A 13,226-nucleotide genomic window follows, 5' to 3' on the forward strand; every position below is an offset into this window, starting at 1 on the left:
TAGAAACTCAGAGCTAAACCATCAAAAGTTTCTTCCTATAACTTCTTGATTGGAACACTTTGAGTAATGAGATTTGAACAGTTTCACAATTATATGCCAAAGAATACTACTTTTTAAAATGTATTCCCCATGTGTAAATTCTATCTATTCTTAAAGGATCAACTCAAGCAAACAAAATAGTGGCTACATGTATTCTGTAAACTACCAACCTCTATAAAAATATAAGACATGTTTCTTTCAAAGAGCCTTTTTCAATTACCCAGCTCAGTGATTAGTGATCTTACATGAATTTATCCTCCTTTAATCCTCCTTGAGTGTTAACATAAAGTAGATGCTAGTGAACAAAATATATAATACAGCAAATTCACAGAACACCATTAATACTTACGTGCTTCCATTCATGTAGATAAGGAAGATATATCTTCCCATTAGCATCCACATGCTTTCCTGTTTTAATAGTCATTGAGCTAGTAGGCTTAACGAAACAGATAGGGGGATTATACGGATATGTGTCCAGCAGCCACAGGCAGATTGGAATATTGTATGTATTACCTGAGAGAAAGAGAAACTTCAGTTACTTTAATTTTTATTGTTTTTCAATAATGGTTTAGCAGGGAAGCAAAAAAGAGCTACAACTAAGCAACACTTTAAAAAAAAAATCACACACAAAAAAATCACAAGAAATATTTTATGTTTCAGAGTCTGTTTAAGATCAGTTTCTCAAATTTTCAGTTTGTAAAATACAAGAGCAGGATTAAGGAGTTAACTGATCTCTACTCTACCAGTGTGAGCTTACTGCTGTAAACATATTATTCACAAATTATCTTTTGGTTCAAGCCATTCTTTATTATTTGACTTCTGTCACTTCAGTTACTAAAATTTCCTGGAAGACTGGAGGCAACGGTGTTCTACCAGAAAGGGATATACGATGGACTTGAAACTCCCGTGCCAAAAGTCAGACTGTGTAAGACCTAACCCAAATGTCAAACAGATGCTGACTGTTGGTCACAGCCTCACCAATGGCTTTTCAGAGGTAGTTTCAGAATCAATGATGTCATCTCCTTCTCTTTGCTTTATGTAATAGAATCTCTCTCAGTTGAGAAATTTGCCTACAAATACTCAAAATGAACAGTGTTTCAAAGGATCCAATAGAGTTAATATACTGAACATAAATCAAAGACTTTCTTTCTTACTAAGCTCAAAGCCCAATGTCCCAAGCAATCATCTGAATCACCTAACAATTCAGATACATCTCCCCTTCTTAGAAACACTGTTACTTCATACAAGTATAACACATACATTTCACTTGAAAAAATCAGTGATGGGACTTTGCATTTATTTTTTTTACTCAAAAGTACTTCTACAATGAACCGCCCCCCCCAAAGGATACATCTTAATACATAAAACATAACTTTATTTCCACCACCTAGAATTCTTTGCTTTGTGAAAATGATGCTTTCTCCAGAATTGCTCAGGCTTAAGAGCTGTGCCATATAAAAAAATGGTGAGGGAACAAAAGTTTAGCTTAGATAAAATGTACATTAAAAAGGGAACCCTTGTGCACAGCTGTTGGGAATATAAACTGGTGCGGCCACTGTGGAAAACAATATGGAGATTCCTTAAAAATGAAAAACAGGAAAACAGAACAAAATATGATTCAGCAATTCTACTTCTGAGTATTTATCTGAAGAAAAGTAAAATACTAATTTGAAAAGCTGCAACAATAGTTACAATAGCCAAGATTTGGAAGCGCCCTAAGCACCTACTGATAGATGAATGGATAAAGATGTGGTATACAGATACACAATGAAGTAGTACTGAGCTATAAAAAAGAATGAAATCTTGCCACTTGTGACAACATGGATGGACCCAGAGGGTATTATGTTAACTGAAATAAGTCAAACAGAGAAAGACAAAGTATGACTTCACTTATAAGTGGAATTGAAAAAACAAAACAAATGAACAAACAAAACTAAACAGAAATGGATTCATAGATCCAAAGAACAAATAGGCAGTTGCCAGAAGGGAGAAAGGTGGGAGGAGAGAAATAAGTGAGGGAGATCAAGAGGTACAAACTTCCAGCTGAAGAATAAATGAAATGTACAGTGAGGGGAAACTCAATAATTACGTAATGATTTGTATGGTGACAGATGGTAACTAGACTTCTCATGAGGATCACTCTGAAATGTATAGAAATATCAAATCACTATGTTGTGTTAACAAAAACTGACATAGTGTTATAGGTGAATTATCCTTCAAACACGCACAAATAAGCAAACATAGAAAAAGAGATCAGATTTGTAGTTATCAGAGGTGAGGGCTGGGGGGAGGGGTGAATTATAGTAAGGTATCAAAAGGTACAAACTTCCAGATATAAAATAAGTACTAGGAAAGTAATGTATCATATGATAAATGCCATGAACACTGCTTTATGTTATATATGAAAGTTAAGAGAGTACACATCACAAGGGAAAAATATTTTTTTCTATTTCTCTAATTGTATCTATAAGAGATGATGGATGTTCACTAAACTTATGGTAATCACTTCTTGATGTATGAAATCAAATCATTACACTGTATACCTTAAACTTACCAATGCTATTATCAATTACATCTCAACAAAACTGGAAGAAAAAATAATGCTTTTAATTATGTCTACAAGAGTTTTCTGCCTCCCACTTTCACTCACACACCTATTTCCTCACCAGAGCTTACTTCCTGGGGTCAAGGCAAAGTCAGTTATCCTGCATTTTGCTCATACTTGCTCTATGAAATGCTGATGCTCAAGTGTTTTTTCCCTCTGAATGGTTGACTCATCCCTTAATATTAAGTTTGAACATCATTTCTTGGATGACCTTCCTATATGTTCCTGTTCTCCTCTATAATCTCACAGCACATATTTTATTCTTCTATAGCAGGTATAGGATACTATAAATATCTATTTATTCCCCATTTCCTCTATTTGTGTATGTTCTTCCAGAGACAGTACATCCTTTATTCACCTTTGTATCCTAGCCCTCAACCTCTACGCATGGCAGGTACTATATAAGATCAGTGGGTAGGTTATAGAGACACAGGCCTTAGCTAGTTACAAGCAACAATTAACCAACAAAGCCGTCCAAAAACAGAACAGCTGCTTATGAAGCTGAATGCTCCATTATCGCTTTAAGTATTCCAGCAGAGGGTGGCTGATTGGCTAAGAGATGTAATTATTCATCATCAGCATTACAACCATAGATAATAGCTAATTTTGGTATCTCTTTATTATATACCAGCCTCTGAGCTAAGTCCTTTACAGCATGTATTATTACAAATTAATTATCCTTTGAGTTAGGACCATTATCCAAATGCTATAGATGCCCACTACCACAAAGCTAATCGATTACAAAGCGAGAACTAAAATCTTAACTCTGTCCTGACTGTAAAGCCTCTGTCTTAGTCACTACATTACACAGCTTCCCATTGTCAGATAAGTTTGAATAGGATGGGAGGCTGAACTAGGAGGCAGCCAAGATCCCTTTCTAGTTCTAAGATTCTCTGAAACAAAACTCTCCCAGTGCTCCTAGGCACTTACTTGTTGATATATCTTTGTAAGGAAGGTGGTGCGAGGAAGCTTTGTAAGGAAGCTGAAAATATTAGGTGCTGCTGCCAAATGAACTTCAATTAGAAGTTAAAGTCACAAGTTATTGTCACAAGTCATGAGAAAGCAAGCTTAATCTACTTACAATTCTTTGGCAACTAAATATGAATTAAAATGCATCTATGCTAGAAACATAAATCACACAAGACATTTACCTCTATAAGGCACAGGAATTGTTCCAGTAAGGTTCATTAGTTCCCTGGAACTGCCATCATTAAAAACTGAAAGGTGAGAATATTGAGTTAATCAATAAGCATTTTGACAGATACTCTTACATAAGTTATTCCTTCAGAAACAATGGCTACAACGCCTTACTACTCTTGAAAGGGACAAACCTGCTAATGTTCAAACATTTTGTCCAATAAAAAATTATCCTTTGTTGACTTAATGGGATCAGCTTTTGAATGAGTAAAGATACTATGAATTACTTGGGAAAATATATGTGAATGCTATAGTATCAATAAATAAGAGCTCTGGGTCTCCAACCAACATGATCATAAGATTACTTAAAAATCATTATTAATTGCTGCCCTGGTGGCTCAGATGATGAAGAATCCACCTGCAGTGCAGGAAACCTGGGTTCGATCCCTGGGTCAGGAAGATCGCCTGGAAAAGGGAATGGCTACCTATTTCAGTATTCTTGCCTGGAGAATTCCATGGACAGAGGAGCCTGGTGGGCTGCAGTCCACGGGGTTGCAGAGTGGGACATGACTGAGAGACTAACGCTTTCACTTCCACAAATATTAACCTAATAGCATTAAATTTAAGATTTCTCAGATGTTCACTCCCACTCACTGTCATTCTCAATCCCAATGCAGTATCCCACAGTTATAAAAAGGAAAAAAGATTTCACAAATACAGACATCTTTTAATACAAGTATTTCTCACATCACACAAGTTTTCTTATCTACAATTGATTAAATAACTAGGGCACATAATCTGTAATCCATGGACAGCTATTATTTGCAACAATTTGGAATTAACACTGTACTATATGGGGAAAGGGGTATAATGTACTGTACAAGAACACAGAACTATACTGTTGACCTCAGATCTTTTATCTACTATTGACACTTATACACTGTGATGTAATTTACTCTCATTTTGTGTTTTAAAAAGACTTCATTAAATTTTAGGACTATAATTTACTCTAAGAGCATGTTGATGACAATGGTTTAGACTTGGTCCAGTCACAGAAAGCTATATAAGATTTGTTCAATGAGGCTGCAGTCTTTGTCAATTTTGATCATTTATTCTTTCAGTATTCAATAAAAACTACACACTTATCATAACTTTCTAGCCTTAGTCACTTTATTCTCCCAGAGAAGGCATTTTAAAAGTAGCTCTAACTTTGGAAAGCTGGGTATTTTTTGCAGATCTAAATACCACAGTGCAGTATGTGGACAGGAGGGAGAACTGTGCGCTAGTGTGGGAGAGGACTTCTGGTTCATGACTGTTGTTCAGGAAATTCAGGATTGATTCCCTCTCTGCTGCTTCCCACCTCTCCACCAGGCTCCCGTTTACAAAGCCCTTGGGGTGAGTGGAGTTTACAGTGAGAGTCTCAGCTACAAATTTCAGCTCTTTGCACTTACTGCCAGGGGCCTCACAACAGGCACAAGGTAGCATGGTTCCCCTTGGCCCTGGCACGTTGTCTACAAGGAGACAGGGCTGGAGAGATTACGCTAGGGTTGGTGGGCCAAAAAGACTATTAAAAACATCTCTAAATATTGTCATTTCTTACTTAAATCACAACTTCATTTCATCTCAATAGAGAGTGGACAGAAACCATCACCTACATACTCCAGAATTAAGGACAACAGTTTTTAAGTGTTTTCTTCATCTATAAAATGAAAAGAACAGTCCAGAATATAATTTTACAAAATGTGCTCCTAAGAATACAAAGAGATGCTCTAGAGAGAAAAAACTGTTCACTAACTCTAGAATATACTGAACAATGTATTATCTTCTCTCCCCTCTTGGTGAGACAAAATACATAAACATATTAAAGGTTCTGAGAAATATTGCTCCAAAGAAATCCATTTAATTTTGTTTAACCTGTAAGTATTCAAACTTAACCACAGAATCCCCTCCATCTCCCCACCCCGCAAAGCAACATTCTTCACAACTATGGATACTATGTCTGGAAATGGTGGACTAAACTATCTGTAACATTTGGTCTAAATTTACACTGTTTTTGTTAGAGTAGTATTTTAAAACTTAAAATAACTAAACAAAGATAAGATGTTATTATGAGATCTTGTAATTTTCTATCCCCTCAACACCATTTTTAGGTGAAGGCTCAGTCCTAAAATGAAAAAAACCAAGAGACTTAAAAGGAAAATGGAAAACCTACAATATTAACAAAAGAGTAAGCTCTGACTTGATATTTTTATGCATAAACTCACCATATGAATCCAATACAGGTTTGAGATCTTTGTATAAAGTAATAACGTTAACAGTTTCACGTACAGTTAGGTCTCTGTATTTGTACTGAAAAGGAAAATTAAAAATGTATTTAGTGTAAAACCAATGCACAAATCATACTGCTAGTTTAATTTTTTAAAAACTATTTTCTTAATAGCACTTAATTCTTTAAAGTATAATGGTTCTGACTAATCAATAACAATTAAATAAAGACTGAAAGAACCTCAGTAGCTTTCTCTGTCACCTCTTCACACCTTTACCTTCATTTTAGCTCTTTTTTCAACTTAAAATATGCTCTCCACCAATCAAATCTCATTCTCAAAGACCTACCTCACCTCTCTTTCCCTATCAATGTATTCTTTTCCAGACTTCCCTTTAGCCCATACCAATCCTTCCCCGCTCCAGCATTTACTGTCAATATCGACTCTTTCACAATTTATCAGGTGCTATATTGTATTCTCATACCCCTGCCTTGTACCACTCAAGTCCAGGAAACCTAGGAACCTTGCTTACAGCTCTGAGCAGATTAGGAAACCAGGAAATGGGAATCTCCCTGTGTTCACAACACCCTGAAGCTCCAGTTGACAAGCTCCACTCATGCACACAAAGCTTTCAATCAGCTTTTAGTGCTCCTCTCTTAAAAAGGAACCGTCAGCTATTCCAAAAAGAAAGTCTCCAAGAAGCATGTCACAGACCTAAACAAACAGAAAAGAAAGAACTAAAAATAAAAATGGGTGTTGCCTGATAGCTCAGTTGGTAAAGAATCCGCCGGCAATGCAGGAGACCCCGGTTTGATTCCTGGGTTGGGAAGATCCGCTGGAGAAGGAATAGACTACCCACTGCAGTATTCTTGGCCTTCCCATGTGGCTCAGCTGGTAAAGAATCCCCCTGCAATGCAGGAGACCTGAGTTTGATCTCTGGGTTGGGAAGATCCCCTCAAGAAGAGAAAAGCTACCCACTCCAGTATCCTGGCCTGGAGAATTCCATGGAATGTATAGTCCATGGGGTTGCAAAGAGTCGGACAGGACTGAGCGACTTTCACTTTTAAGAATAAAAATAATGCAAGGAACAGAAGAAAACTTCAAAAACAATCAGCATTAAAAATTTCAAAGAAAGAAGAAATGATATTGTAGAGATGAAATAAGAACTCAGAAAAGACTCTTGGACATTTAAAAAAAAAGTAACAAAACATTCTTTTTCCTCTTCTCTGTCTGCCCCTTCTCAGTGTTTTTGCTGGTTCTTTCTCTTCTCCTAATCTTTGATCTTAACATCATTGAGCCCCAGGGCTCAGTCCCTGGTCATCGTCTTTGTCTACACTTACTCAGGTGTTGACCTCCATGCACGGCTTAAAATACCATTTATACACTGATAACTTCCAAATTTAAAAAGTCCACTTTCCTGAACTCCAGACATGTATATCCAATTTGATACCTCCACTTAGAAATCTAACCAAAGTCAAATATAACATGATCAAATTGAACCCTTTGTCTTCCCCCCAATTCTACACCTCTTACATTCTTCCATATCCCTATCCTTCTAGATGCTCAGCACAAAAACTCACACATTATCCTGGATGCCTCGGTTTCCTACACATCCACAGTGAGTCTGTCAGAAAATCCTGTTAGTTCTACCTTCAAAAATCTCCAGCATCTGAACACTTCTCACTACCTTCATAGCCACACTTAGGTTATTATTATACAACAGCCTTTTTACAGGTGGCTATCCCTCCACTCTACTGAACCCCCTACGGTCTAGCCTCAGTACAGCAGCTTGAGCTATACTGTCAAAACATCCCCACCACACTGCAAGGACATGCCAAAATGCTGACAGTGGCCTGCAAGACCCTCCAAAATCTACCACCCCTTTATTTAGCAGCACTGTTTCCCTTTTCTCACTCCAGTCCAGCCCCTTTAGCTCTCTTCGCTGTTTCTCTATCATGTATGACAAGAGGGTCCTTGAGCTTGTTTTTCCTTCTTCCTGGAATGTTCTTACTCTAGACTGTTCCAGTTTGCTTCCTTACCTCTTTCACGGTCTCTGATCAAACAGACCTCAGGAAGGCATTCCTTTACTACTCTATAAAACTGCAACCTATCCTACCCTCACATTTGAGAACTCTATCACCCTTTCTTGCTTTACTTTTCTCCAAAGCACTTAACATCCTCCAACATGCTACTTAATGAACTTACTGAGTTGTTTATTCCTTCTATGAGAATTTAAACTCCACAGGTATAGAGTTTTCTGTTTACTATTGTATCCCTAGAATCTAATAAAACAGTGTGAAGTGCGTTACAATCACTCATGTATCAGCTCTTTCCTAACTAGCTGGTAGTGACTCCACTGTTAGGAATGCTGTTACATACAGCATGAAAGAATACAGACAGTTGTCTGTATGAAAAATCTAAGTCATTTGTATAAAACAAGATGGAGTATAGATACACCTCTCTTAATTACAAAGATGATGACAGAAAAGGATGTTAAACTAAAAGCTATATTTAAATTGGAAGCTAAAAAAGTTGCTTTAAGGAAAAAAATAACTGTAGTAATATATAAAAAGATAATATAATGTTGTATGTCAATTATACTTCAAAAAATATATAAGTCAAAGCAGGTGGCCCAAGTAATATGATGGGTGATGGAAGTCCCACAAACAGATAAGAGTAAAGGACCATCACCCTAGCAATGTGTCCCAGGTCCTGGCTACCAATTCCTTCATTGGGCCATATCTAACCGAAAGGATAACAACTGAAGCTAGTCCTCCACCAGAAGGAAAAAACTCCACAAATACCTCTATTTCTACATATCTACATATTAACAAGCTGGACAGAAAAGATGTCAGTACTCAGAAGTGACATCACCACTTGTAAGAGACTCAGTTTTTCAGGTATTGCGTCAAGAACTAGATGAAAGACAAATGTTCCCTTCCACCTCTGCTCTATGTCCTTTTTTATAAAAAAAAATTATTTATTTTTAATTGAAGGATAATTGCTTTACAGTATTGTGCTGGTTTCTAACAAACTATGTCCTTTTTTGCGCTTCGGATATAAAGAGGATGGAGGGAGGAGTTGGCAGGTGTAGGTATAAAATATTTTTTAAAGATGTCCTGCCTCTGTCTTCGAAGGCAGGTTCCTCAACAGAAAGTTTATGAAACTTAATTATGGTTTCTAAAATTCCAAACCAATATTTGAATATTCTTGTCCTTATATATAGATACTTTCATACACATACATGAAGGAATAAACTTTAAGGACAATGTAATGAATTAAAAGACTTTTTAAAATGGTATGGAACAGATATCCTTCAGTTACATAGCATATAAAATAATGTACTTTAAAAAATTAAATGCTACAACATAGATCCAGGCCAGTTTCCTAAGGCTCCCTAAAACTTTCTCTGCAATTAAAGGTAAGTTTACTCTAGCAAAAGAAAATCAACTATATTTTAATTAGAAAAAAAAAAATCAGAAGCCTAGAAGATATGATTAGAAAAATCAAAGAGAAGCTTTATTTCAAAAAGCATCAATTTCTCCTTAGAGATTATTTGCTCTTCAATCAAAGACTATAGGGATGATTTTACTGGGCGAAAAAGTATATTTTTCAAAGAAATAAGTTTACACATAATAATGTGTTTTAATAATACTGAAAACTGTTTAAACTACTTCACTTTCTACCACTCTTATTTTGACAATAGTATCTAAAGCTAAACCTGTTTAACTGGAGAATATTCAACTCTCAACCACTTCACATACATCTTATTCCCATTAATTAGCTTTGATAAATTGAAAAAAAAACATAAAGCAACAAACAAACCAAAAAGCAACCAATTCACTCTGGTATCAGGTGCCATATTTTAAGTAGTTGTTAAAATAATTCACGGCTTTAAATACAAAATGCCTACAGGTTTTTTTAAAAAAGGAAAAAAAATAAAAAACAAACCCACACCGGTCTTGAATTGTTTAGATTAAAAAATTCAAAGTAAATAAATTGGCTTTATAAGCAGCATCCAGTTAAAAGGGAGTCACTCTGAGCAAATCAAAGTCCCTTGAACGGTAACAGAATTCTATTTCACCAGAGGTAATGGGTTTCTCAGGACGTTTCTATTTATAATTGAGCCAATTCAACCAACAGTTAACGATTTTCCGCGGGGTGGGCTATTGAGCTGCGTGAAGAATACAAACTGAAAAGGACACAACCTCAGGAAGCCGGGAGGGAAGGGCGAAGAAGAATGAAGAGCCCTGCATTGGGACATGCGGGGAGGGGTGCCCACGACCGAGTTTTAAGTACAACCCCCTCCTTGTGTTGATGAAAACTATGCTGCCCCACAGACTGCTCCAAACTCTCTCTCCCCGCAAAGAGGAGGGCGGGCGGCAGGTGGCAGGCGGCCTCGGCTCCGCTCTATTGTTGACCGTCGCCGCCCCCCGCCGGCCCCGGGCGACCGGCATCCTGGAGCCGGCGACAGCAGAGGCGGCCGGGGGAGGCCCGGGGCTTCGGGCCCGCCTTGGGGGGCTCGTTGGGCTAGTCGAGCAGGCCCTGGCGGAGCGGGGGGGAGTGGTGGGTGTGCGCCGAGAGGAGAGCGCGCCGCAGCCTCACCTTGGACACCATTTTCTTGAGCTGGCTCTCCGACCCCGCCATGGCGGCCGCCTCGCGACTCCGGTCCCTGCAAGCAGAGGGTCAGCCGCTCCGGGGCCGCCCCAGGCTGCCCCACACAACCGCACACGGACAAGCTAGCCCCCCACCCCCCCGCCTCTAGCAACAGGAAGTCGGCCTCCACGCCAGAACTTCCGCTTCCGCTTCCCTTACCTCACTTCCGAGGTCGGCAGTGGGTAGGGGTCAATGGGCTAGGTCAGGTCCGGGGAAACCCGTTCCGAGGGTGGAGTTGCTGAGCCGGGATAATAAGATCGGCAGCTCTTTCACAGTTGCCCTCACACTAAAGGAGCAGGTGCAGGGAGGGTAAGAGGTAGGAAGACCTTTTGGTGAGCTTTAATGACTGATGCGTCAAGTGAGAAGACTGGACTGAAGTCAGAAAACTGTTCTGCCACTGACTTGCCCTTCTGATAATTGCGCGCAAGTGCACGGCTTGCTCGGGTTTGTTTTTTCCAACTCCAAGAGGAAAGGCTTGCACTAGGCGATGCCCAGGATCTCTCTGGTTATCAGGTTGTTTTTCATTTTTAAGCTTCATATTACATTCACAAGGGCAAAGTGCAGAGCTCTCATTTCACAGGAAGCCAGGCAGTAATTTCTTTACAAGAGACCATTCACTTAGGTCAGAACTCCACTGTGCCCGACATGGATGATAATATAGGCTAACTTCTTCCTTGAACTTGGTGTGTGTACCAGCCTCTCCACTATCAAAATCCAAGTCTTTTAAATCAGGCTCAGCTTCAGATCCTCATGGTCTTCTACAGTGCAAGAGTAGGTACTCTTTTTTTTTTTTTGAAATTTGACAGAATTTTTATTTCACAGTACCCTAATATTGATGCAAGTGAACAGGCAGTTGAAAATGGTGCTCTTAAGTTCTGACATGGTACTTAACAGCTGTAAGTTGCTAGTTTACAAGCGAGGTGTACACAGATGGAAATGAACAAGTAATATAAAAAGTTTGGGGAGATAGGAGAGTCATATTTTATTTCTCCACTGACATATTTACAGTTGAATATAAATTAAAGGCCTGCTTACACACCAAACCCAGGTCCTTTTGGTGGTTCAGTCAAAGAGGTAAGACCTCCAGCTGGCTCACCAGAGAAGCGTCACTCCTTGGCCTAGTTTTTGGGATTTTGCCAGCCTTGAGTTGATCAATAATTTCTTCAATACCCTTAGGTGTCCGATCCTCATAGTAGTTGTCATTTATTTGAACTATTGGTGCATTTACACAGGCCCCTAAACATTCCACTTCTATAAGAGTGAAAAGTTTGTCAAGTGTAGTCTCTCCAACCTTTATTCCAAGTTTTTTCTGAATGGCCTCCAGAATGCTGTTGGAGTTTCGGAGCAAGACCTGGTAGTGCAGACTTGAATGTGATACAACTGGCTTCTGATTATACATTGTATAAAAAGTTGCTATTTCATACACTCTCATTGGAGGTACTTGTAAAATTTCTGCAACCTTGTTCATAGTGGAGATGGGCAGCCATCCATTCTGTCTCTGGGTTAAATCCAGAATTGGAAGCACAGCTGCTGCCTTATGCCCTTCTGGGTAGTTTTTCACAATGGCCTCTAACCTATTCCAGTTTTCTGGTGTGAAATCAAATGGAGTTTCTGGGTTATTCTCAGGAGTATCTCTGTGCACAAATAAGCCTCCTCCAGCTCCATTCTGAACAGCTGTCTTATGCAAATTTCTTATATGTCTTCCCCAGTGGGCGCCGTGGAGAGGAACATGGCTGGCCAAACTGCAGGCCTTCGGGCCTCACTGGGCACGGTCCTGAGCGGTTGGCACACACAGCGTGCACGCCCAAGAGTAGGTACTCTTAACTGAATTTCTACTACCCATTAAACTTCCTCATGGTCATTTATATTAGTCATTATTGCACCTCACTACCGGTTTTGTAAGTACAATGCCATTCAGGGCACTTGGGTTTGAGGGGGTGTGAAGTATGATTATTTGGATAATTTTAGCATCGTGGTACTGAGGAACAGGCTGTAGTATTAATTCTCTTCTAAACTGGCATCTAAATAAAGGTCACATAAACAAAGAGGGCCTAATTGAAGATACATGGAAGCATCATTATATATTGTTGCCAACACACACAAATAAAATATTCTAATAGGTATCTTTCTTTGGACACTATATACTAGTTAACCATACAGCTTCGGTCAAACCAAACTATCGGACAGTCTGTCTATCCTCCCCTATACCTCTTGTTTGTCACTTAAAAATATATGGTTTTCAAGCTATTCTTAAAGACACAGCTTATTAGCCAGAAGCACCTTCAATTAGAGCAACTCTCCTTTTATCAATTGGAAGAATGTAGGTTATGTATTTTTCAAAAGGTTTTGTTAAAAATAATTTTTAAAAGTTTGATGACAACAAAATCCATTCTCTTCATTTTGCAGTTAAGCCACTTAAAATGAAGTAACCAAATATCCTGGGGACTTATGAATCATATGAAAGAATCTTTCTCTTCAATATGAATAAATTTCCTTCCACTCAATAAATTAGGGATCTCCTGGTA

At 38.6% G+C, this 13,226-nt stretch overlaps 1 protein-coding gene and 1 pseudogene across 3 annotated transcripts in view; both read right to left on the reverse strand.

The window, feature by feature from the left end:
- The window catches only part of TSG101 (tumor susceptibility 101), a 41,978-nt gene extending 31,176 nt beyond the window's left edge, over window positions 1-10,802 (reverse strand). For all 3 annotated transcript variants that reach the window (XM_081533693.1, XM_081533692.1, XM_081533691.1), the window contains exons 1-4: window positions 10,651-10,802; window positions 6,046-6,130; window positions 3,796-3,861; window positions 389-552 (exon numbers count right to left, since the gene is read on the reverse strand). In XM_081533693.1, the coding sequence (XP_081389819.1) occupies window positions 389-552; window positions 3,796-3,861; window positions 6,046-6,130; window positions 10,651-10,692 (357 nt within the window). In that variant the 5' untranslated portion in view covers window positions 10,693-10,802. The remainder of the gene's footprint in view (window positions 1-388; window positions 553-3,795; window positions 3,862-6,045; window positions 6,131-10,650) is intronic.
- A 918-nt stretch (window positions 10,803-11,720) lies between these two features.
- LOC145522422 (NADH dehydrogenase [ubiquinone] flavoprotein 2, mitochondrial pseudogene) lies at window positions 11,721-12,557 on the reverse strand (annotated as a pseudogene).
- Between the last annotated feature and the right edge of the window lie 669 nt (window positions 12,558-13,226).

Source organism: Giraffa tippelskirchi, chromosome 10, assembly GCF_054371585.1.
Source record: "Giraffa tippelskirchi isolate mGirTip1 chromosome 10, T2T-mGirTip1v1.2.pri, whole genome shotgun sequence".
Taxonomy (NCBI): Eukaryota; Metazoa; Chordata; class Mammalia; order Artiodactyla; family Giraffidae; genus Giraffa; species Giraffa tippelskirchi.